This window comes from Quercus lobata, chromosome 2 (assembly GCF_001633185.2).
Source record: "Quercus lobata isolate SW786 chromosome 2, ValleyOak3.0 Primary Assembly, whole genome shotgun sequence".
Classification (NCBI taxonomy): domain Eukaryota; kingdom Viridiplantae; phylum Streptophyta; class Magnoliopsida; order Fagales; family Fagaceae; genus Quercus; species Quercus lobata.
This window is the reverse complement of record NC_044905.1, coordinates 102,348,397-102,374,650: the sequence shown is the minus strand read 5'-3', so window position 1 is coordinate 102,374,650 and position 26,254 is coordinate 102,348,397. Positions and strand designations below refer to the sequence as shown.

The following is a 26,254-nucleotide window of genomic DNA, read 5'->3' as shown; positions in this document are numbered from 1 at the left end:
AACAGTAGCCCATCAGACTTGATGAGCTACTGTTCATGAACCAAAAAAAATTCTAGATATAGAGAGTCCATTGAAGACCTATTTTGTGGGTTTACTCTCTATAGTAGAGAAGATTTTGTATTTAACTCTCTTGTTGTAGATGCTCTTAAATAGTAGTATAGAAGAGGACTAACAGTTACACGATATAATAAATCTATTTTGAAGAAGTCGAGGCTCTAGCAATAATGCATGCGATTCAATAGGTGTAACAAGCAGAAACCATGGGATGGTAGTTGTTTAGCCTTGCAAAAGATGAGAAGGAAATCAATGGCTCATGCATTGGCAACGCTAGCAAAAGAGGCAGAGGGTGAATCATTTATTTATGGATTTATTTTTAATAGAAGAGGAGGGTGAATCTATGTGCATGGAATCAGTTTTAGCACATCTTCTAAACTTGCTCTGGTGTTTTCGTAATAAACAACGTCTACCTCATCTAAAAAAAAATTGTTTACAAAGTCAACATTTTGTAACAATTTCTTATGTGGAAAGTTGTGATTAATGCAAAATCATTTTCACATAGTTCACTATTGATACTATTTTAATTATAAAAAAATCATAAAATGCTAACTTAAGATAAAAACCTGAAAATTTTCTCCTAAACTAATTATTATTATTATTATTTTTTAATTTGGTTCAAAGTCCAAATTTTCAAATAACTCACTTTGAAACAAAACTAAAGAATAAATAATATATCTTTTTTAGTTATTTATTGAATAATGTTAGGGATACAAAAGTGTAAGGACTCAATTTGATTCCCAAGCCCAAAGGATGTATGAACTTAGACCCAAAGAGCCCGATACAATAAATTTGTAGAGAGTGGGTTGGAAAACTGGGTTTTAATGAATCAAACCACAAGCAAAGCGGATCCAAATGACAAAAAAAATGAAGATAGACTAGTTTAACCTAAAGAAAATTGTCCTCGACACAATTTGAGGAGAACAGTTTTTATATATTTCTTCTCAAGTTTGATTACAAGTTCAACTCTTGATTGCTACAATATTTTTTTTTAATTTCTCGATCCTCTCTCTTCAGGGTCTCCTTTCTGTTTTATACTACATTCCTTCTTTCCTCTTTTTTCTCCACATGTAGGGCAAATTGTTGATCTTGATACTTGTCCTATCAGCACCTTCTTGAAGTTTCTGGTAGTAGCTGTAAGGCTGAAAATTACAGTTTAGGTATCACCTCCACATTAACGTGGCTAGAGAGTTAGTTTAAGAGCATTCAATGCAATGGTAGCAGTTTTCCCTTAGATATTTCCCAACTCCTATTTGTCCTGTAAGTTCACAAAGCATATCCTCATCAATAGAACTACTTAGAACGTCACCTTGGATGACAGAACACACTTTCTGACCTCTACTTCGTTAATTAAGGAGATTCACCTCCTCGGCATACTTCCCCCACCTTTCACAGTCATAACTTGCTCGTGAAGTTCAAAGTCTTATATCTTCCTTACTGTTGATCTGTCCTCGAACCACTGAGCCTCCTTAGCCAAGCCCAATGCCCAACATATATTTTTGGGCCCCTTATCCCTACAAAAAGAATTTTACAATTTTTTTTCACAATTTAAATAGCAAATTGTGATTAATCTAATGTCATTTCTGCATGTTCACTGTAGGGACACAATTTGTAACGACCCACAAAATAGTGCAGGGTTCGCATGTTAAGGCCCAAACAATACAATTTATAGAGAGTGGGCTTGTGAGGCTAGGCCTTGGTCACCGGACAGTGGTTTAGCCATGGTCAACCATGGTGTCTATGGAAATTTACATGAAGGCGAATCCTAACGAATTTAACGAGATCTTCTTTTGGTGGCAACAATGAATGGTCCCCTTTTTAGACCCTTGTCCGAGGAGCTTTATGTCCTCCCCTTCCCCTTTGGTTCTCCTTCCCTCTTATACTAGCGTTTACCCCTCTTCTAATGTCCACATGTCAACTCCATTTTCTAGGGTTGAGACTTGTCCTATCCGCCCATACCTAGAGTGGTTGGGAGTAGTTGTAAAAGCTGGATAGCATGGTCGAAGGCATGGACCTGTCAGACGCAGGATTCTTTATTGCTGTATTGACAGCTTTTTCCCTTGACCTGCTCCTGCACTGAGCTCATCCTTTTTCTTTAGGTGTCCTATGGGAGGCTGAGTGTGAGATCGTTCTCGGCCACATCCTTGGGCCTTTTGGGGCTTTCATTATGCATCCTCGGCAATAAGTCTCCTCGGCTTGGGTTTTGGGCCCTAATGTAAAGTGGGCCGGGACCACAAATTCTCCGGCCCCACAATAGCCTCTCAAAATCCTGCTGCCCGACCTCTTGGTTGGGGAGGAGGGTTTTGGTGATGTCGGGCCCAAACCATGGCTTGCCCAGCTCTGCACTTCATTAATGTCGGTGTTTCTCCATTTGCATGGGAGGTGCGCCGAATTATGAGACATCCCTTTAGATTTACTCACGCGGCGTCCTCGACGTTTCAGTGCTCGAGGCGCGTCTTTAATATGTCCTCTTCACGAGGCTATCCAAATCTTATGGTTGCAGACGGCGTTGGGAGTTGAGCAAAAGCAGTCTCGTCTGTAGCATTTCTTGGGAACCTGCGTAGATTAAATGCAGCCAACTTGCCCTCTATATAAGAAGCAGGATAGGAGGTTACTCCTTTTACATACAAACCCTTCGGCCCCTTCAAATTCTTAATCCTTCAGCTGTGCTCCCGGTCTTCATCTCCGGTGCAATCAAACCTTAGAGTAATATGCTTGAGGCACGAGTGGGGGTGAAGGAACCACACCCGCTCCAGAAGCACTAGGTCTCTCCGAGTCTCAGGATGGCGCGGTCAGGGCAGGGAAGACAGAGACTCAAGACAGCTCTCCGCTTTCACAAGATGAGAGCGATTCCTCCGCCTCTTTCAGTCAAAATCCGAAGCAGGTACTGGTCGGGTCAGATTTTTGATGCGACAGCAGTGGGATTTCCCGTCATCAGCACCATCCGCTCTATTGCGAGCGCTACTAATATGGAGGCTCATCAACTTCCTGCGTGGCCACTTACGAATATCCAGCTCCCTGCACCTTTTCTTCAAAAATGTTAATCCCACGTTAAGTTCTTTTGCTGCCTGAGTTATGGGCATGTAAAAGTATTGAGAAATGGTCTCCTTAGACAACATTTCGAAACTGCTGCATCTCTCTTCTCTGCAGCTCTTCTTCTGCTCCTCCTTCTCTCCTTTGTATCTTTTCTTTTTGCTTATGTAGTTAGCTTTTGGTATAGGCTTACTTAAGCTCCTTCATTGTACGTTGTACATTATACTAGTTCTTTGTCTTAATGAAAGGCGATTTTGTTTCATTCTAAATATTTTTCTTTTCTGCAGTAATTACTTTGTGAATGTATGTATTTCACGTGTATTTTTATTTAACGATATTTGGGGTAGGAGACCTTGCAACAAAAAGCTATTAATTGGAACTTATTGAGACTATCAAATATAATAACACCAACCCACAGTAGGTTAAACTTATGAGACTAACCGAGATAACAATTGAGTGCTCCGTAATGCGCGTGAGGTAGTCGTCCGAGAATGAGAAACCCAAAATAATCCATCCGATAAGGTTGCCGAGTAGTGAGGGACTTTGGCCATGTTTTTGATAACACCTGGCCTCTGATCCGAGGATAGACTGGGACTTCCATTCGGTTTAGGGATTAACCCAATTATTAATGGGTAACCCCTCCATGGGACAGAGTCCGGGCACCATACAATGTCCGAGCTGTGTCCAAAACTTAGTATTTTTCTTCTAAGTAGTTGGTTTCCCCATAGGCTTGAGTCCGAGGACCATACAAGGTCTTGGTCCTGTCCAAAACTTGTAGTTTTTCTTTTAAGTAGTTGGTTTTCCCATAGGCTTGAGTCCGAGGACCATACAAGGCCTTGGTTCTGTCTAAAACTTGTAGTTTTTCTTTTAAGTAGTTGGTTTCCCCATAGGCTTGAGTCCGAGGACCATACAAGGCCTTAGTTCTGTCCAAAACTCGTAGTTTTTCTTTTAAGTAGTTGGTTTCCCCATAGGCATGAGTCCGAGGACCATACAAGGCCTTGGTTCTGTCCAAAACTAGTAGTTTTTTTTTTAAGTAGTTGGTTTCCCCATAGGCTTGAGTCCGAGGACCATGCAAGGCCTTAGTTCTGTCCAAAACTTGTAGTTTTTCTTTTAAGTAGTTGGTTTCCCCATAGGCTTGAGTCCGAGGACCATACAAGGCCTTGGTTCTGTCCAAAACTCATAGTTTTTCTTTTAAGTAGTTGGTTTCCCCATAGGCTTGAGTCCGAGGACCATACAAGGCCTTGGTTCTGTCCAAAACTTGTAGTTTTTCTTTTATATCATTTTTATTTTTATTTTCGAGGATTAGCCCCTCGACTAAGATGGGGGGCGTTAGCTTGATGTTGGAAACCCCTAGAGTTGCCCGTGCCATTGACACTGCGAGGTATAGCCCCTAGCGGAAATTTATGTCGGGACAACAACAGCGTGTTGCTGGAAATGGAGGAGCTTTCGCAGACCCTTGTTTGACAGAGGCTTGACTCTGCCACCACCTGTGCCAACGCGCAAGCCTTCCCACAGACGGCGCCAATTGTAGAGACACAATTTGTAACGACCCACAAAATAGTGCAGGGTTCGCACGTTAAAGGCCCAAACAATATAATTTGTAGAGAGTGGGCTTGTGAGGCTAGGCCTTGGTAACCAGACAGTGGTTTAGCCATGGTTAACCATGGTGTCTATGGAAATTACATGAAGGCGAATCCTAACGAGTTTAACAAGATCTTCTTTTGGTGGCGACAATGAATGGTCCCCTTTTTAGACCCTTGTCCGAGGAGCTTTATGTCCTCCCCTTCCCCTTTGGTTCTCCTTCCCTCTTATACTAGCGTTTACCCCTCTTATAATGTCCACGTGTCAGCTCCATTTTCTGGGGTTGAGACTTGTCCTATCCGCCCATACCTAGAGTGGTTGGGAGTAGTTGTAAAAGCTGGATGGCATGGTCGAAGGCATGGACCTGTCAGACGCAGGGTTCTTTATTGCTGTATTGACAGCTTTTTCCCTTGACCTGCTCCTGCACTGAGCTCGTCCTTTTTCTTTAGGTGTCCTATGGGAGGCTGAGCGTGAGATCGTTCTCGGCCACATCCTTGGGCCTTTTGGGGCTTTCATTATGCGTTCTCGGCAATAGGTCTCCTCGGCTTGGGTCTTGGGCCCTAATGTAAAGTGGGTCGGGACCACAAATTCTCCGGCCCCACATTCACTATTAACACTTTTTAAATTATATACAAATCATAATATGCTAACTTAAGTGAAAAAAGATTTAGGTGAGCAAAAAAGTAAAAAATTTCTCCTAATTTTTTATATTGGTTTCTAAGTCCTTCTTTTATAATAAATCACTTAAAAACTAAAAAAAATAAATTGTATCATAAGAATAGTTAGAGATACAATGAGTACAATATATGTCTCATTAAAAAAAGTTGATCACCATAAATCAAGATTTTGATGATTATATTTTCACTCAATATATACCATTTTCACCTTTTAACTTTGAAAATCGAGTATAATTTTGACAAGTATGATAGAAATAAATGAGATGATACATTATGTACATCTGGTAAAAAGAACTTTGTAATTTTTTATTTTAAAAACAAGACATGTTAAAATAACTTTTTAAAAATTTCATGTTTTGGAAATTTTGCAATCTTTTAATGTAAAACAAGAGAAAAAAGAGTTTTTTTTTTTTTTTTTTTTTTTTTAAGGTAAAAAAAGAGATAAACATTAATTAAAATTTAAAGTAGGTAATTTATTTATTTATTTATTTATTTTTTTGAGAAACTAAGTGACGTCTGAGGTGGCATCTTACGTAACAAATTGCATGTAACGCCATTCCCCTTGTGAGGTCCATAAACACATAAGATGAGTAACCGTTAGTCAGTTACACAATATAATAATTCTATTTTGAAGAAATTGAGGCTCTAACAATAATGCATGCATTACAATTGGCGCAATAAGCAAAAACCATGAGATGGTATCGTTTTAGCCATGTAAAAGATGAGAAGGAAATCAATTGCTCATGCATTGACAAATCTTGCATAGGACATCGAGGGTGAATCTATCTGCATGGAATCAGTTTCAACACATCTTGTAAACTTGCTCTAGTGTATTTGTAATAAACAACATCTAACTCATCTAGTTATTTATTGAACAATGTTAGGGATACATGTACAAATGAATTTTACAATTTTTGGTCATAACTTAAGTGACAAATTGTAATTAATGTAACATCTTTTCTTCATGTTTCACTATTAAAACACTATTTTAATTATACACAAATCATAACATGCTAACTTAATAAATAAAAAAACCTTAAGTGAACAAAAAAGTAATAAATTGTATCATACGAATACTTAGAGATACAATGAGTACAATACATGTCTCATTAAAAAAATGTTGATCATGATAAATCAAGATTTTGATGATTATATTGTCACTCATCTTAAACTATTTTCACTTTTTAACTTTGAAAATTGAGTATAATTTTGATAAGTATGATCAAAATAAATGAGATAATACATTATGTTTCATTTGGTAAATTTTTTTAAGCAAGACATGTTAAAAAAATAACTTTATAAAGATTTCATGTTTTGGAAATTTTGTAATTTTTTAGTATAAAACTAGAAAAAAAAAAGATTTTTTAAAGGTAAAAAAAGAGATAAACATTAATTAAAATTTAAAGTAAGTAAATTTTCTTTTCCAAATAGACTATTAAGTGTCGTTTGAGGTGGCATTTTGCATAACAAATTGTATGTAACGTCACTCTTATTGTGAGCCCATGATCATATAAGAGGAGTAAACGTTAGTCAGTTACACAATATAATAATTCTATTTTAAAGAAATCGAGGCTCTGACTGTAATGCATGCATTACAATTGGCGTGATAAACAGAAAGCCATAAACCATGAGATGGTATCGTTTTAGCTTGCCAAGTAAAAGATGAGAAGGAAATCAATGGCTCATGCATTGTCAAAGCTTGCAAAGGACACAAGGGGTGAATCTATATGCATGAAATCAGTTTCAACACATCTTGTAAACTTGCTATAATGTATTACAAAGCACAATTATGGAAAAATTAACGCTCTTTTTGGTTAGAGAATCATTAATGCCCACACTAAAAAAGACACATTTGAATAAAAAAAAATAATTTCTATAAAAAAAATTATTATTTTCAATTCACTTCACCTCCCAATATTTTGATTTTACTTACGATGTCAAGTTTATTATATATCCTCTCGAAGTGGCTAATGAGTACTTCACATAAATTCTATCATCTTATACCACCTTTAACAAATAAAGTTTAAAATGCTACATCAAGAGTCCTGTAATTTAGCTGATTGATACCTCCTAATATTTTCAAGACATCCAAGATTCATTATAGGGTTTTAATAGTGCAATAAGACTCACTGACAGACTACATTTCTTCTTCTTTTATTTGTTACTTTCCAATCTTGGCAAGTAAGTCAAATTCATTAAGGGGATTCAACTACTTAATTAAGATCTTTTACAGTATTTAAGATAATTCTATGGTAGAGAGTTTTTAGGTAACTTCGTTGCAAAGTTTATAAAATCTTATTTCTTATGAAATAAGTGAATTGAGTTTTATCACATTAATAATATTTAGAAAAAGATTGTCCGTCACAGTTTTGGTATCTATTTAATTATTAAATTATTAATGATGTGGTAAAATTTAACCAACTTATTTTTAAATGAATTGATAGAATATTTTAAAAACTCTATGGGCTCTAAAAGAATTCTAAAGATGCTCTCCGACTGGGTAAATCCCTTTCAGGTGTCAATGTTGATATGGAGGCAATTTGCCAACTTGTGATGCAGTCCTGAAATTCATCATCAACAACACACCTAATTGAAATATGCGAAGAAGAGGGATAAAACAAATCAATTAAACTCACTTCCATGATAATTTTTAATAAGAAAACCAAGAAAAAAAAGTGCAACTCAAGCTTAAAATATATATATGGTTGGGTTGGTCCAACATGCTAGTACAACTAGCAAGAAAGCTTTTTACTCCCAAATTTTTTAGGATTGGTTATGGATCATCAAGAACATTCTGTATTAGATCTATTCATAATCCAATATACTATTACATTCCCAAATTTATAGAAACAAATTATAGAAAAAATAAACATAATAAATAAGCATAATTGCTATACTCAATTTCCTAGGTGGTGGTCAAGGCCGTGAAGCAAGTATTTTCACCCCAAAAAAAAAAAACTTTAACCAATGCCACTTATCCATTGTTAATAACTAATTATGAAATGTAGTAAACAAGTTGGTTTTCTTATTGTCTTTGAGACTTTCGCTTGGACTTTGTGTAATTACATGCATCTTCATGTTGTTAAATGCTCTACATCATCCTATCCACAAAAAAAAGAAAAGCTCTACATCAACCTTAGGTAGAAGTAGAACTACTTACTATCGTACACTCTTGATACAATGATCACTCTATAAGTATAAGTGCTTGTGGATGTGGGGTGTAAGGATCGAGGTTCAAATCTCCAAGAGAAAGTTTCACACACTTATACATTTAGATCAGGCTAATTAAAGTTGAGTTTCTATCTTGTGAAAAAAAAAAAAAAAAAAAAAAAAAAAGTAGAACTACTTAAATGCAACAGCACCAAATTGGTAACGTATACAATCTCTGTTATTGAAAGAATAAAGTTTATATTTCCTACATAGTTTTTTTTTTCTTAAAATATTTCCTATATAGTTAGAAAACATGCAAGAAACAACTAACATTGTTGCAGATTTCACATTTAGAAAAGGTACGTACCTTTTTTTATTTTTTATTTCGTATGGTAACTTTTCCTTTTTTTTCTTTTTTCTTTTTTTAAATTTTTCATAAAAGCCTTTTCCTTTTCTTGAAGTCGAGTACTGTGTAATGTTTTTAAAAAAAATGTAAATTTGATATTATTAGATGGACCAAATTAGACTAAAATGGACCAAATTAGATCGAATAGGATCAAATTAGACTAAATAGTTTTTGCATATTTTTTTTATTGATTCAATGAGCTATCCCTCCTTTTGGAATTTTATTTTTGGTAATCATTAGTAACTCTATTGTCAAAGGAATATTATTATTATTTGTAATTCTTAGTTGTTATGCATTTAATGATAATTAATTACCAAGTGGTATTATTGATGGAAATTAATGCCTATGTATTATTATGATACTAAATTCTTTTTGCTAGTTTTTTTTTTTTTTTTTTTAATTATTAGTTCCATCTTCTTTGATTTTTTTAAATGATTAGTCAATTGAAAGGACCGAATTGGACCAAATAGAGAGAATAGGACTGAATAGAAACAAGGTAGACCGAATAGGACTGAATAAGAACAAATAGACCGAGGTAGACAGAATGAGCTGAAAAAGACTATATTGGACCGAGTAGACTGAAGTGGATAGATTGGACCTAAGTAGACCAAATAAGAGAAATTTGGACTGAATAGGACCGAAGTGGACAGAATGAACCGAATAGAACCAAAGTGCACAAAATGGACCAAATAAGACTAAAGCAGACCGAATAGCCCGAATAGGAATGAAGTGGATCAAAGTGGACATAATGGATTGAATAGGACCAAGGAGGACCGAATAGGACCAAATAAAACCAAAGTAGACATAATGGACCGAATAGGACCAAAGTGGACAAAATGGACCAAATAGAACCGAAGTGGATAGAATAGGACCGATGTAGATTGAATAGGGCCAATGTGGACTGAATGGATCAAAGTGGACTAAATAAGACTGAATGGGCCGAATTGAACTGAATAAAACTTTAGTGGAAAGAATGGACTAAATAGGACAGAATGGATTAAATTGGATCGAAGATTACAAAATGGACCGAGTAGAACCAATTTGGACCGAATAAGACATTTGAATATTTATCATTTTTATTGCATTTTTTGGGCTCATATTTCTAATTTATAATGTTTATTTTCTTTGTATTTTTTAGCGCAAAACTAAAGAGTTTAGCTCAAATGTAATAAAATTTCATACTTTTCAACCCAAAAATGAAGAAAAAAAGAAAAAGAAATTTTAAGCTAAACTTGAAAAGAAAACCTACAAAAGAATCAATTTAAGGCTCAATTAGTTTAAAATGTACTGAAGGGGGACCGAAATTGACTGAGTGGACTGAATTGGATTGAAGTAGACCTAATTGGACCGAATAAAAATTATTTAATTTTTAGGGAGAACAATTAAATTATCTTCAAAAAATTTTAGAGAAAAAATTATACATAATATTACGATACAAAATAATTATTTATTTCCAAGCATCGCGTGGGTCTACGACTAGTTTAATTATAATGAATAAGCCCAAGGGACACTTATAACTGTAGGATAATTTAAAAAAAAAAAAAAAAAAAAAACAGAATTTCAATTTATGACATCTACTTTTGATAATTGTGTCTTTTATCATTAGATTAAGATACCAATTTGTTTTTGGTGTAGACGAGGATTGAACCTCAAATTTCTTATTTAATCATCAGAGATTTTGCCAGTTGAACTAATTGGAACCCACAACTATAGAATACATGGAATCATTAAACTGGCAATTATAAAATAATATCATTGAAAGAAAAATGATAGAGAAACCGTATGAAACAATCATGGGCAAGGCAAATTAAAGCTTTAATCTCTTCATAATATGGCCAATGTGTAGTTAACTATTGGTGAGACAAATTATAACTCTGGCTTTGTGTGCCTTTTCCTTTTACAAGTAAGAACTTGTTAAGTGCAGCAGCTCTATGATCAGCTCTATGATTGGCATTTTTCTCATTCAAGAATATTATTATTATTATCCAGTGCCAGTGGATTCCTAGTGCACTTTGGGTTTATGGTTGTATTTGTTACAAGCATATACGTAATGGTATAGTTGCAAGATCCACCAGGTACTTGTCAGAATTACTAATATTAAAAAGTTGCATGTACAACAATTTTGCTGTCACCAGGTATAGTAGTAGTCAGTGATTCAGTGAATAGCAATGGCAGAAAAAATTAGTTGGGACACGCCGTATATTTGTGCACAAGAGAGGGAGAGTTGGAGCAAAAAAACGAAAAAAAAGAAAAGAAAACTTGGATACTTAAATTTATATATATATATATATATGATTTCATTGCTCACTCGATGAATGATGAGCATACCTTTAATGAAAGAGATTAATAAATCAGCACTAAAATTTCACATCTCTTTATGCCAAAAAATCACAAATGCAGGTCAGTTAATGACTTATATGTAGGGAAATTCTCTAGAAATCATGTACTACTCATTGGTGTAGTCGTTGGTCATCCATGCAAATGGACAATCCATCTAAATCGAATTTCTTGTCTTGCCCCGAGTCCAATGTACCTTCGCTTCTAGTTCTAAATGCTTGAACCCAATAGGTGCTAATATGCTGTAATACTGCCACTGGCCATGACAGCAAGTGCTGCAAATATAACCGTGTTTGCATGGAAATCATGGCAAAAACTTCAGATTCAGTAATTAGTGTGGTTTGTAGATCTCCTGTGACCAATTCTTTTGCAAGAAGATGTCCCTAATGATACATTGGAACACCCTCTGCAACAAACATCCGAGATGATTTCTTTTTCACCTTTGCAATGCAAAGAAATTCCAAGACTGTTCTTGAACTTCCTAAAGTTAATATTACCTCATTTTGATGAATGTGCTCTACTTCTTGCTCGGTAATCTCTTCAAGGCAAGTGGCAATATCATGAATGAGTTCATTTACCTCCAGAGTTACATCATGCTTCGGCTTCCTACTTCTGGAACTTTTATCAGAATCCCCAACTCAGGCACATCCTCCAGAAGAGTTTGCAAGGAAGGTGGACACAAAGTGCTTCTTGCAGCAGCAACAACAGCAGCAGCTAATAGAGCTGGATGATTATCCAGCTCAGCATCGGTAATTTATCAGTGAAAGCTTCCAGAAGAATCGGAAGATCAAAAAGATCTCTTGATGGTTTAAAATTAAGCATTACCAATAATCAAGGCAAGAACATTTTCCCTCCTTGAAATGATGAAATCTGCTATAATCCCTCACTATAATTTCTCTGTCAAACACCTTGGAAATCATCTTGCTCGCCTCATGACAATCCTCACAAACCCTCAAATTCTTCACTATTCGAATGCAATCCCCTACCTTTGTTACTAACATACCATAAGCAATTGCTAGCCTCTCACTATGCTCTTTAACTACATTCTCTTTTTCTTCTTCCCCAATATCATGCAATACAGATGAGATCTTTGGAGAGTAACCAGCTTCTGCTATTCGAGTTCCAATTGTTTCAAGCATGTTGTAGATCTCCAAAGAACGCTCATGCTCTCTATCCCCTGCAACAAATTGATGAACTCTGCCCTGTGCTTCAATCAAACTCCAACCTGCAACTTTGTTAGTGTTTTGCTCCACCATTAATCTCCGAACTCGAACCACATCTTCCCATTTCCTTGCTTTGGCATATATACTGGCTAATTGTACATAATGCCCATCATAGGTTGGATCCAATTGTATTAACTTATTTCCAATCTTTTCACCCAGTTCTACTGATCCATGAATCTTACAAGCACCAAGCAGTGTTGCCCACAGTACTGGATCTGGTGGAGCTTGCATCTTCTCAATCAATTCCACAGCTTCATCAACAAAACCAGCACGGCTCAATAGATCAACCATGCACCCATAATGCTCCATCTCCAGCTCAATATCATACTTTTCTGTCATTAGCTTGAAATAATGCCTGCCCTCATTGACCAAACCTGCTCTACTACAGGCATTCAAGACCCCAATAAAAGTCACACTCACTGGATGAAAACCTTCATCTATGAACCTTTCAAAAAGTGCAAGTGCTTCCTTTCCAAGGCCATGCGAGGCCAACCCACAAATCATGGCATTCCATGACGAAATATCTCTCCGGGGCATATTGTGGAACAAGAGTTTAGATTGTTCAATGCACCCACATTTTGCATACATGTCAACTAGCGCTGTACCAAGGGAAACAGTCATCGGAAAATTCAACGAATCTACAATGGAATGAGCTAATCTACCATTTTCAAGCAAACCCATTTGGGCTGATGCCGATAGCACCGTGACCAATATGGCCTCATTCGGCCTCAACCCCTTCTCTCTCATCTCCTTAAAGCACTCCAACCCTTCTTCCAACTGTCCATTCTGCACATAACCCATAATCATTGTACTCCACGAGATAACATCTCTTTCAGGCATTTCATCAAACACTTTCTCCGCATCACCAATGCGCCCATCTCTTACAAACCCCGCTAACATTGAATTCCAAGTAACAACATCTCGACAATGGTCATTCTCCTCGAACACCCGTTTCGAACATTCTACCCTACAACAAGCAGAATACAAATGAATCAAAGCATTCCTAACAAACACATCCTCACAAAAACCAAGTTTCACCACATGCGCATGAACCTGAGCCCCTTCACATATAGCCAAAGCTTTACTACAAGCTTGCAACAAAAACGTATAAGTATGGTTATTGGGTATCAGATTCCTTCCCAGAATACACGAGTAAAGTACAACCGATTCACGAGGCGACTCGCTCTTGGCGAGGCACCGGATCATGTTATTGGAGGCGAAAAGAGATGGGTATTGAATCGTTTGAAAAATGGAGAGTGAATAGGCAAATGGGGTTGATGGGGACAGAGCAAGAGAGGCGAGGAGGTGACCCGTGAAGCTGGCATTGGCGGCGAGGCCGGAAACGATGATTTGAGCGTGGACTTGCTTGGTTTGGTTGATGGAAGGGCGTGGTGGGAGAGAAGACAGAGGTGAGTGAAGTGTAGTATGTGTTGAGAAGAAGAAGAAGTGAGGATTTGAGAGTTGTTGTTTTGGGAACGAAAGGAGGGGTTTGGGTCTCTTTGCAAACATAAATGTAAAGCAAAATCGCTCTGTTCTAATCTTACCAGAGATTTTGAAAGTTTGGTGGGTAAGAAGTGGCGGGTTTAAGATGTGAATTGCTCGGCATATTCATAATCTTTCAATTATATTTCTTTCGGTATCATCAACATTTACTATATTTTCTTTGTTCTTTTATTTTAATAATTTTTTTTTCTTCGTATTTCTTCCTCGCATTGAAAAGAAATTTGCAAATAAAAAAGTGAAGGGTCAAAAGTGTAGTCCAAATTTTGCAGGAGAAAAAGAAGAGGGAAAAAGAAACTCTTGAACATGGTATTTTATTAAGCTCAATTAAGTAATGAATAATTTTGTGTTAAAACAAGTTTAACAATTTGTTGAACTCAAATAAAAGCACAGATTTTAACGAAAAAAAACTCATTTTAAACTGTTTGTGTATCGTAAGGTACAAATGATTTTACGATACGTTACTATTATGTAATTCAAAAACACTTACAATAAGTCCTTACAATACAAAATTTTTTGTACATGATAAGATACATGTAATTCAAAAACACTTACAATAAGTCCTTATAATACAAATTTTTTTGTACATAATACGATATGTATCTGTATTGTATGATACTAATAGTTATGGAATACTTTATTTTACTCTTGGTGTGCTTTATTTTGTGCCCAAAATAGGCTGTTGGTCCTTTTAATTGAGAGTTTTTTTAGTTTTAAAATTTTCAAATGAGCGATTGAGCGTTATTAGTCATTAAAGTATAAAATATGAGCACTATTGATATTACTTCTTTTTTTTAGGTGTCATGTCATTATTTTTTTTAATATTAAAAAAATTCACATCAATATTGCCACATAAAAAAAACCCATTGCCCAACAAAGACCCAAACCCAGACCGTTAAAAAAGGGTTCTTCCCCAATTCAAAACTAAACCCAAAAAGAGAGTCACCCTAAACCACCCCCACCAGTGGTGGATCCTACCTCCATTAATTGAAGTCCAATACCCATACGTCTATTATCTATAATTTATAAAATATATTAAATCAAATCGAATATATATATATATATATATATATACACCTTCAATTGTAATCTTGCCACGTCATATTTTTCTTTAAATAATAAAATAGATAATTCCATATATGAAATTATAGGTTACAAGAAATTGAAGCTAGAAGAAGGAGGTAGGTTGAATAAAATGCTTATAAATAAAAACTATAAAATTTCCTATCTAAAAAAAAAAACTAAGAGAAAAAATATCATATTTTCTTGAACTTTTATGTGTTTCATATTAGATTAAATAATATCCATATCATTTCTGGCAAGATGAAACTGTGGCAAAATCATGTGATCATGAACCTTCCTGCTTTAAAGATTTTCCTAACATACTGGAAGTACAAGAAAAAAAGTAGGTTTGGATATCCAAAACTTAAGGGTACGTTTGGTATACTGAATGAGGATTATGATAGAAATTGTAATCTTTATTATTAGGAATTAAATGTGTTGTAATGTAATAACTAAACCTATTCATTAGTTTGGTTGTGAATTATAACATTAGAATGAAACTTAACATTTATTTTAGGAAATTTCTTACTCATACAATTATATCTCCTTAAAAATTGTTATTTTTAAATATGTGTTATTTTTTATGATTTTTTATTTTTATAATTGTTAGATGTATATGGAAAGTTTGTTTATTTGGAAATATATTAAATTTTGAAATGATTGCTCTTACTAAGGAATAACTAATACAACTTTTTAAAGATGAATAGTTATTCCTCATTTTGAAGAATAACTATTCATAAGGAATGATTATTCTTTATAATAAAAACATAACCAAACTAAAGAATAACTAAACCATAGGAATAATTGTTAGATTACAATACCTATTACAGTTTACCAAACATGCCCAGATTGTCATCTTAAATGGTATAACTTAAAATGTTAAAAAAAAAAAAAATCATAAAAGATTTGAAACAATCATTATCACCTATAAGGAAGGTTTGAATCTAACATGGTCAAGAACTTTGTAGTTCCATGACTTAACCTAAGGGGTGTGCAGTAAAGCTATCAACCCACCAAAACCGACCTAATACCACTCAACTTGCTGGGTTGAGTCAGTTTTTAAAAGTTAGTAGGTTGGGTTTGGTTACATTTATTTTATTTTATTTATTATTATTATTATTTTTTTATAATGGGTAGAGTTGGGTCTAGGTTATAAGATTTACAAATTTGCTTAACCTGACTTGACCCACCTAATTTAATATATATTTAAAATTTAAAAAATATATTAAATATATCTATTATATAAGTTTGTTATTTACTTTTTTGCCCCTTTTCCTAAATAAAACCCAAACCATAAGTTCTCCTCATATAGTTTGTGTTTATTTGGTACTATGTTTATGATTATTTGGTTATAAATTTGCTATTATTTGTGGTGGTGTTGTTCTAATGCTCAATTTATTAATAATAATAATAATAATAATAATAATAATAATAATAATAATAATAATAATAATAATAATAGTAATTAAAAAAAACTTTCCAACCCATGCGTCTAACCCGACCTAACCCGATCAACGTGGGTTGGTTTGGATCCTTGTGATAGGTTGTGTTGGGTTGAGTTGGGTTGTGTTGGATTTTTTTTAACCTACCACAGTGGATTGGGTTGAAAAAACTCTTCAACCCAATCCAACCCGACCCATGCACATCCTCGTGAAGGGTAGTTTAGGATTAACCAAACTGCCAAAGGATGTGGCTTGGGAGAACGCCAAAGAGATTTTCTAAATGGACAATGAGTTGTCCATTTTACCTAAGAACCCATGGTGCCCCAATCTGTCAACTTTGTTCCTTCCAAGAAACTACAAATTGAGAATGATTCCTCCCTCATTTTTTGATTTCAATAAATTGTTACATCCAATTTGATTAAGAAAACATAAGTTGAATTAAAAGGAAGTTCAATTCTAACAAAGTACCCATACATTTATATTTATCTAAAATTTGATATGCTCCTATTGAGCCACATTAGCATAACATTTCAGTCTATTTGTAAAGAATACTAAAAACAAATTCTAACCATACATTACATTATTTTCAAAATATCTCGCTTTATATAATTATTGAATGTAAAATGCATTATGTTTTCTTGAGAGAGAAAAAAAAAAAACTATTTACAAAATTTAAAACACTTTCAAATAACAAAAATATGGATAGAATCATTTAGAAAATCTAATATATTGCATCAACTATACTTTGTTAGATAATAATCACATCATTTTAAGAAGGATTTGAGATTAACACTTATAAATCTCATTTGCTATTTTTATTTTTCACTCAACAAAAATAGAAACCATCAAATTTTCCGCATGTCGAGCAGGTCTACAACTAATATATATATATATATATATATATATATATATACAGAGAGAGAGAGAGAGAGAGAGTTACACCTGGTGTAACTCTAAAAAAGAGTTACACATTTTCTAAACTATTGGATTTAAGTAAATCCAACAGTTAAAAAATGCATTTGTTAATGAAATTAAATTCTATAAGGACTTGGTGTAAAACCCATGTTTTACCCCTCCAATCCCAACATACCATATCATCTTATCACATATTTAAGAATAAACACAATCATGGCCAAGTTTGGGGTGTTTGCTCGCAGCCAAGGGCCAAATTGTTTGTCAACCTCCCTCAACACACCCTTCCTTTTCAATCCTACCGAGCAGTCCCTATCATGGTGGGTAAGACGCCCGCACCAATAACAAACGTTAGGCAAGCGCTCGTATTTGAAGCTTACCCAGCCTTCCTCACCGGAACTTAATCCTATCTTTCTACCTCTGCATAGCAGCTTTGTAATATCAATCTTCACCCTTACCCGCAAAAAATGGCTTCCTTCATAATCCTCATCCTCTGCCCCTGTATTTAAGACTTCCCCTGCAACTGATGCAATGTCCTGTGCCACCCTCAACTTCAAACTACTGATAGGAAGATCATGAACTTGTAACCAGAAGTGTGCACTGTCAAAAACCAAACCTTTCATCTCCGTTTGTCTCCCAATTCTCTTCAGCGCGACCAAAAACCTGTCAAAAGACCATGGTTCACCAGCGAGGACTCTGTCCACATCAGACTTCTCAGAGAAGATAAATAACATTCGGTTGTCGCCCATATCACAAACTTCAAATCCCCTCTTAGTGTGCCACAGTGGTTTGAACGTTCTTGCGATTGCCTCTATATTCAGTGCCCTCACCGTAAAAAACCTCGCCGCCAACAAGAACTTCCCTTCCAAACCCCCATCGTCAACGTTATACTTGCTTCCTTCAGACTCCGTCAATGAGAAAGTCTCCCACAAAGCAGAAAGATTGTCCATACCTGATTTCCAGAGAGAATCCCTGTACCGAAATAGTCACAAAACCAGAGAAAAAGAACCACAGCCTCACTCGAGGAGTAGGCACTTATTCTACTAACCTAGGGTTTAAGCGCCGCCTTAGGTTAGAGAAACTTAGAGAGCGCCAGTGATTCGTGTTGCAGGTTATGAAGAGGAGGAAAATGAGGATATTGAGGCTGCTCCAAGTCCGGAATGGGGTAATGATGGAGATGCGGATGAGTTGAATATTCTTCACAAGAAGGATGGTAGTGACCAGCTCCACAGTATTGTTGTTGTGGGGCGGGTAGCTGATTGTGATGGTATGCATGCTCAGGTTACGGCACCAGTGGATGTGGAAGTTGACAGAAATCCTAAGGTGAGTAGTCCGAATATAAATATGGAACTAGGACAGCAAAGTGGTCCCATTAGTCAGGATTTTCAAGCTCAGTTGGATGATATAGATGCGGAGTTAGAACGTTTTGATGGTGGGGAGAATAATGGGGAGGTTGTTAGGGTCAGTGGGGTTAGTGATGTGGGAGACCGAATGGGTGAGATAGCAAGGGTGGTGAAGGATGTGCCTCTACAACCTGTATGGGGTAGTGCTTCTTCCACACATACATTGGAGTTTTGTTCTCTGAAACGCACTAGGGAAGATTCGAGCGAGGAAAGGGATCTTGTGAGAGTTAGTAGAAAGAAACAAGCAATTGTTCACAAAAATCAAACGGTGGAGGCTGATGCTCAGCCCCGCCAACAGCCATGAAAATCTTAGCTTGGAACTGCAGGGGGCTTGGGAACCGGCGTGCAGTTCAAGAGCTTGCCGATATTGTGCAAGCACAAGATCCCATGATTGTGTTTTTATCTGAAACATGGTCATCTAAGGAGCGTATGAAATGGGTTAGAGATCAGATTTTCTTTGATGGTTGTTTTACGGTACCTACGGATGATAGGGGTGGTGGTTTAGCTCTTTTGTGGAAAGCAGGGATTGATGTATGGGTGGATAGTTTTTCGAACTATCACATAGATTCGATTGTGCATGGTGGCTCAGAAAATGCATGGAGATTGACTGGGTTTTATGGAGAGCCTGATACAGGGTGTAGGATGGAGGGTTGGAATATGTTACGTATGCTTAGTTCTAAACCTAAGCTTCCATGGTGTTGCTTGGGAGATTTTAATGAGTTGCTTGAAGTGCAAGAGAAGAAAGGTGGGGTACCTCGGGCTCACTACTTGATGCAAAATTTTCGTGATGCATTGGACCATTGTGGGTTTGCTGATTTGGGGTTTTCAGGACCGGATTTCACTTGGCATGGTAGGCGAAGAGGAGAGTGGATATGGGAAAGATTGGACAGGGGGGTTGCAAATTATGAGTGGTTGACTCGGTTCCCTACAGGTAGGGTGAAGCATCTGAATTGTTTTACATCAGATCATAGGCCAATTCTTCTATCCTTGGATGCTGCAAATGAGTTCCAAAAGTGGCGTAGGAAGCCCTTCCGGTTTGAAGCAATGTGGATTTCAGATCCTGAGTGCAAAGAAGTGGTAAAAAGGGCTTGGAATTGTGCTCCAAATGGTACTCCCATGTTCGTTGCTGCCACAAAAATTAAGAGATGTAAGAAACGTTTGAAGTCTTGGAATAGGGTCCACTTTGGTAATGTAAAACAGCAGATAACGAAAGCTAAGGACCAGCTGTGGAAAGCTGAAGCAGTTTCGACCAGAATTGGGGAGCATGAGGATGTGGTGCGGCTTAAGAAAGAATTGAATATTTCATATGATAAAGAGGAGAAGATGTGGCATCAACGGTCCAGGGTTCAGTGGTTGCAACATGGTGATCAAAATACAAAGTTCTTTCATGGGACTGCTACACAAAGGAAGAGGAAGAATTTCATTAAGGGTTTGCGTGATGGGAATGGGGATTGGCAGGAGGAGGAGGAAGTTTTTTCGGCTCTCCTTACTGATTTTTATACTTATCTCTTCACTTCTTCAAATCCACGTGATTTTGACAGGGTTTTGGATGGGGTTGAAGCTGTGGTAACTGAGACTATGAGCGAAGATCTTATGAGACCTTTTACTAGTGAGGAGGTGGGAGTGGCAATCAAGGAAATGGCTCCGCTCAAAGCTCCTGGTCCAGATGGTATGCCGCCTTTGTTTTATCAAACTTATTGGACTGATATAGGTATGGATGTTACTCAGGCTGTTTTATCTTGTCTAAATTCGAGGTCCATCCTCAGGTCTATAAACCATACCTTTATCACTCTGATTCCTAAAGTTCACAATCCTGAAAGAGTTTCGGATTTTAGACCCATAAGTTTGTGCAATGTGATTTATAAGATCATCAGTAAGGTGATTGCCAATCGCCTCAAGCCTTTGCTAAATTCCATTATTTCTGAGACCCAGAGTGCCTTCATTGCTGATAGATTGATTACAGATAATATTTTAATTGCTTTTGAATCTTTGCATCATATGAAGAATAGCTGCACAGGGAAGAAAGGTTTTATGGCTATGAAGTTAGATATGAGCAAGGCTTATGATCGGGTAGAATGGGTGTTTCTTGAAAAAATTCTTCTCAAGATGGGATTTCCGCCTGCTTGGGTGGCTTTGATTATGGAATGCATAACCACTGTATCATACTCTATTCTTGTGAACGGTGAGCCTAAGGATTTGATTGTTCCTTCTAGAGGTCTAAGACAGGGTGATCCTCTTTCTCCTTATTTGTTCCTCTTTTGTGCTGAGGGTTTGAATGCACTTTTAAGGAATGCTGCATCAAAAGGAGACATACAAGGTTTCTCACTCTGTAGAAATGGGCCTAAACTAACTCATCTATTCTTTGCAGATGATTGCTTAATTTTTTGCAGGTTTACTTTAGAAGAATGCAATAAAGTTCAAGAGCTATTGGCCTACTATGAGGTAGCTTCAGGGCAAGTGATCAATAAGGAGAAAACCACTCTTTGCTTTAGTAGAAACACAGATGAGGCAATTCAGGAAGCTCTAAAAGTGGCCCTTAATGTCCCTGCTATTAGACATTATGAGAAATATTTGGGCTTACCTTCTTTTGTTGGAAGGAACAGGACGACATGTTTCACTCAAATCAAAGAAAGGATATGGGGCCGTATGCAAGGATGGAAGGAAAAGTTGTTGTCTCAAGCAGGGAGGGAGGTTATGATTAAGGCAGTGGTTCAATCTATTCCAGTTTACTCAATGAATGTGTTCAAGCTTCCGATGGGTCTCTGTAAAGATATTGAAGCCATGATTCGCAAGTTTTGGTGGGGAAGTGGTGATGCAAAGAAAATTCAGTGGGTTAAGTGGAGTTCTTTATGCTCTTCAAAATCAATTGGAGGTATGGGGTTTCGGGATTTCCAAAAGTTTAATAATACGCTGTTGGCTAAACAAGTGTGGCGCTTTTTTCATCATCGAGACTCCCTTTTTTTTAAAGTGTTTAGTGCTAAATATTTTCCAAATGGGAATATTCTTGAGGCCTCAGTTCATCCTAAATGTTCTTATGCTTGGTGGAGTATTTTACAAGCTCGTGGGGTTATTGAGAAAGGGGCAATATGGAGGGTTGGCAATGGCCAACTGATTGATGTGTGGCATCATAGGTGGCTGCCTAATTTGAACCATAGCAAGATCATTTTTCCAAGAGCTAGTTCATCAGTTCATCGGGTCTGTGACTTATTCCTCCCTGACACTAGAATTTGGGACCCGGGTCGCCTAGCGAGTTGCTTTCTTCCGTGGGAGGCAGATATGGTGCGTAGGATTCAGGTTTGGGAGGATGGGGCTGAAGATACTTTGATTTGGCCTCTAACCAATGATGGTGCGTATAGTGTCAGGAGTGCTTACCGGATGTTGGTTTCTGCTGAAGCTTCTCTTATGCCGAGCTCATCAACTTCAGACGAAAATGGTTTGGTTTGGAAGAAGATTTGGAAGATCCGGACACCGAATAAGATACGGCATTTCACTTGGCGCGCTGCAAAGGATTCTTTACCAACAAAACAAAACCTGCTGGTTCGGCACCTCCCAATCAGTCCGGTGTGTGCTGGCTGTGATGACCACACGGAAACAACCTTACACTGTTTATGGCTGTACGATCAATCTCGCTCGGTCTGGATGTCAATCCCAGAGTTTCGTTTGCTGGTTCAGAAGAAATGTCGGACTTTCCTTGAACTATTAGGGGAGCTTTTCAGTGGTGGATCAAGTTTCAGGATTGCTTTCTTTGCCACGGTGGCTTAGTGTTTATGGCAACGTCGAAATTGATTGCGGGAACGTCAACCTGTTTGGCCGCTGCATGAGCTGGGTGATCGGGCCAAGGCGTTGGTGATGGAATATGAGGAGGTGAATTGGCAGGAGCAGAGTGTGTCTATTCCGTGGCCTAGAGTGCGTTGGTCTCCACCACCTGCAGATTGGTACAAAGAAAATTTTGATGCGGCTTTTTCCAAAGAATCGGGGTCAGCTGCGATTGGTGTTGTGTTTAGAGATCAGGCTAGGCAAGTCATTGCTGCTCTATGCCAGAATTTGGGCCAGGTTCAATCGGTGGATATGGCTGAAGTTTTGGCAGCTCGGAGGGCAATGATTTTTGCAAGGGAGCTGAGTTTGTTTAATATTATAGTTGAAGGTGATTGTCTCCATGTTATTCAGGCTTTGCAGCGTCCAGATCCTTGTAATCTGTTGTTTGGGCATATCATTGATGAGACTAAGAGGATGGGCCAGTTGCTGAGAGGTTGTAGGTTTAAGCATGTTAGGCGGGAAGGGAATAGCTTAGCGCATAGTCTAGCTAAAAAAGCAGTTTTAACTGCAGACACGGAGGTTTGGGTAGAAGCTCTACCTGAGGAGGTGGCTGATGTCTTTCAGTCTGATTGCTCCTGAGTGTGTTGGTTGTATTTTTTGAAGTTTGTTTTTTAATAAAATTTCGCTTACCTTTTTCTCAAAAAAAAAAAAAAAAAAAGAATAAACACAATCACATTCAATCAATTCTAATACTCATATATAAATCCAATCAAATTGAGAATCTATCGAGATATTATTAGATGTGGAATGATGTATTGAATTTTAAGTAAAATGTTGATGTGGCAATTACTTATTAGATGGTGTAAAACATGAGTTTTACAACCCATCCTTATAGAATTTAATCTCTTCATTAATATTAATATTCTGATTAGGATCTCATTTATTATTTTATTTATGACATTTCATATCTATTTTTAATCCCAAAAATAGGTAAACTTTTCTCTCTACTCTCTCTTTCTCATCCATTGCGCGTTTCACTCTTCTCTATTGCTCTTCCACCTCCCTTGTCATAGGGTTCCACCTCCACAGCCACATAGAATCTGATACAAAAAAATCTGAGACAGCAAAGTCTAGTGACAACTACTGATTCATTAGAACTGAAGCATGTAGCAGTTAATTTTGATACATTATATCTATTATTGTATATAAAAACAACCAATAGCAAGTTATTCTGGAACAACAAAACTGATAATGCAAAAAAGTGCACGCACAACTAGAAAAGAAAGGAAAACTCAGATTGCCATTGTTGATCGTCTAGGGTTATAGGACTCTCAATTGCTCTCATATATATGTCGAAATCGTAGTGGTCATACATTATCGTCCTTTTAGTTAGTTTTCTGGTATATGTAAAATACTGGGGATGGACGTACTCTACTTGCGGAGGATATAGAATCGTCACTCCAGGCCTAGTTCACAACAAGAATCAAAGTTATTGTTAGGATACAATTGAAAATGATGAAAATTTTGAGGATATATGTTCCTCTCGAAAATGGATGTCCTGTTAATTATACATGATATCTTCTAAAATTATTTTCCTGATAAAGTTTTACTAATCACTAATGGATGTATAGGATTAATTCATGCAACCAAAGACCTCTAATATCAGTGTCCGACTATGGCTTTTTTTTCTGCTGGCTACCCAACCTGTGGCCGTGGATGGGAAAGAGAGCACAGATAAATGTATACTTATTTTTGGGTTTAGAGATAAGTATGGACTGTCATAAATAAAGTATAATAAATGAAATTCTAATTAGAATATCAACATTAATAAGTGACTTTTTTTAACGGTTGGATTTACTTAAATCCAATAGTTTAACAAAGGTGTAAGTCTAAAGAGTTACCTCATGTGTAACTTAAGCTTATCTCATATATATATATATATATATATATATTTAAGTATCCAAGTTTTCTTCTTCTTATTTTCGTTTTTTTGCTCCAAGTCTCTCTCTCTTGTGCACAAATATACGGGGTGTCCTAATAGCTTAGATGTTGGAAAATCCAATGAAACTTATAATCTTCAGAAAAAATTGCCAAATGCCCTTTTCGGGTAAAAATAGCAGCACTTTGTCCCATTTTCCAAACTAATTAGAAAAATGCCCCTCTTTTGAAATTCGATTTGTGATAAATCGAGTTAGGCCCTATAGCGGCGTTTTTAAGAAGCCTAGAGTGACGTTTTCAGGACCTATAGTGACGTTTTGTAACTCAACCTCCATGAAATCGAGTTATAGGCAATTTTTATTTTTTATTTTTTATTTTATTTTTTACCTATAACTCGATTTCATAGAGGTGCATCTCCAAGGGCATTTCCCTAATAACTCATGGTTGCTCTAAGGGCTTATAAGCCATGAGGTACATCCATTAGTGATTTATCACATGTGGTAGTGGTACACTCATGGTTGCTCCAAGGGCTTATAAGCCATGAGTGGCTTCTAAGCCATGAGTGGGGTGCATCTCCAACCGATGTGGGACAAAGGTGTCAAGCCAAAATGGCTACAAGGCAAAGCCCTTGGCCTGAGGTGAAAATCCTGGACTTCCATACTCGGAGCCGAGAAACAAAACATTGCAGGCTTGGCTCCCCAAAGAGGACAATAAGCTTGTGGGACGTGGAATAAAATCCTCTCCCACAAAAAAAATATACAAAAACTATTTAGTCTAATTCGATTCCATCTAATAATATCAAATTTACATTTTTTTTAAAACATTACACAGTACTCAACTTCAAGAAGGAAAAGGTTTTTATCAAAAATTAAAAATTAAAAAATAAAAATAAAAATAAAAAGGAAAAGGTACCGTACGAAATAAATAAATAAAGAAAGAAAAGGTACCCTTCCACCCTCTCCAAAACCCTTTCCTTTCCTTTCTCCATTCACATATTAATGTTTTTATGTATAGATACTTTAAGGAACTTTTTCTTTTTGCATTTTATTTTATTTATTTCCACTTTATGATATATAATGTATTGATAATGATCTATTACATAGTTATCTTTATTTTCTTTTTCACCGATTTCAATTGTGAGGAAGAAAGAGATGTTGATCTATGTTTTGGAGAAAAATATATTTATAAGAGTTGAATCACATACATCTGTATAGTAATAAACAAAATAAACATAGTTATAACTTTTTTGAAGGACGATATAGTTATAACTTGGTCTATTAGTTCTCACACTATCAAATTTTTTTTTTTTAAAAAAAAAATTTATTGCATTGTGTTTTCATACATATCTCACTATATATAATACCTAACTACAAAATATATTTTGTTACACTACAAAAAACTTCTAATTTAAAACATAATTTCAAATAACATATATTGAATTTTCAAAAATATACAATCTAATATATTAGTTCAATAATTATCCAATAAAAAATAATCATATCATATTTTCCCAAGTATCACGTGGATTTGCGACTAGTGTAAATAATACTCTTAACATTTTAGGCAAGTCGAAGTTGTGGCAAAATCAGACGATCATGAACTATCAAAATTTCGATCTTTTCTAAACAGCTTAGAAATATGCGAAAAGGGTAGGTTTGGCTGCCCAAACCTTTTTTCTTTTTTGCTAACGGCTACCCAAAACTTAAGTAAAGGCAGACTACCATCTAAATGGCATAATTTAAAATGTTAAAAAAAATTCACAAAAGATTTGAGACAATCA

The 26,254-nt window shown here is 36.3% G+C and overlaps 3 protein-coding genes and 1 pseudogene across 3 annotated transcripts; 1 reads left to right on the top strand and 3 right to left on the bottom strand.

Moving 5' to 3' along the window:
• Positions 1-11,244: 11,244 nt before the first annotated feature.
• Positions 11,245-11,992, bottom strand: LOC115977607 (annotated as a pseudogene).
• LOC115977606 (pentatricopeptide repeat-containing protein At3g62890-like) lies at positions 11,245-14,050 on the bottom strand. Its single transcript, XM_031099551.1, has one exon. The coding sequence runs from the start codon at positions 13,968-13,970 to the stop codon at positions 12,060-12,062; it is 1,911 nt and encodes a 636-aa protein (XP_030955411.1). The 5' UTR covers positions 13,971-14,050; the 3' UTR covers positions 11,245-12,059.
• Positions 14,051-15,301: 1,251 nt separating this feature from the next.
• On the bottom strand, positions 15,302-18,327 carry LOC115974086. Its single transcript, XM_031094304.1, has 2 exons — positions 17,758-18,327; positions 15,302-15,346 (listed from the first exon to the last, which is right to left on the bottom strand). The coding sequence occupies exons 1-2, from the start codon at positions 18,325-18,327 to the stop codon at positions 15,302-15,304; spliced, it is 615 nt and encodes a 204-aa protein (XP_030950164.1).
• A 4,302-nt stretch (positions 18,328-22,629) lies between these two features.
• On the top strand, positions 22,630-23,175 carry LOC115974085. The gene has a single exon (XM_031094301.1). It carries the CDS (start codon positions 22,630-22,632, stop codon positions 23,173-23,175), a length of 546 nt encoding a protein of 181 aa, XP_030950161.1.
• Positions 23,176-26,254: the final 3,079 nt, after the last annotated feature.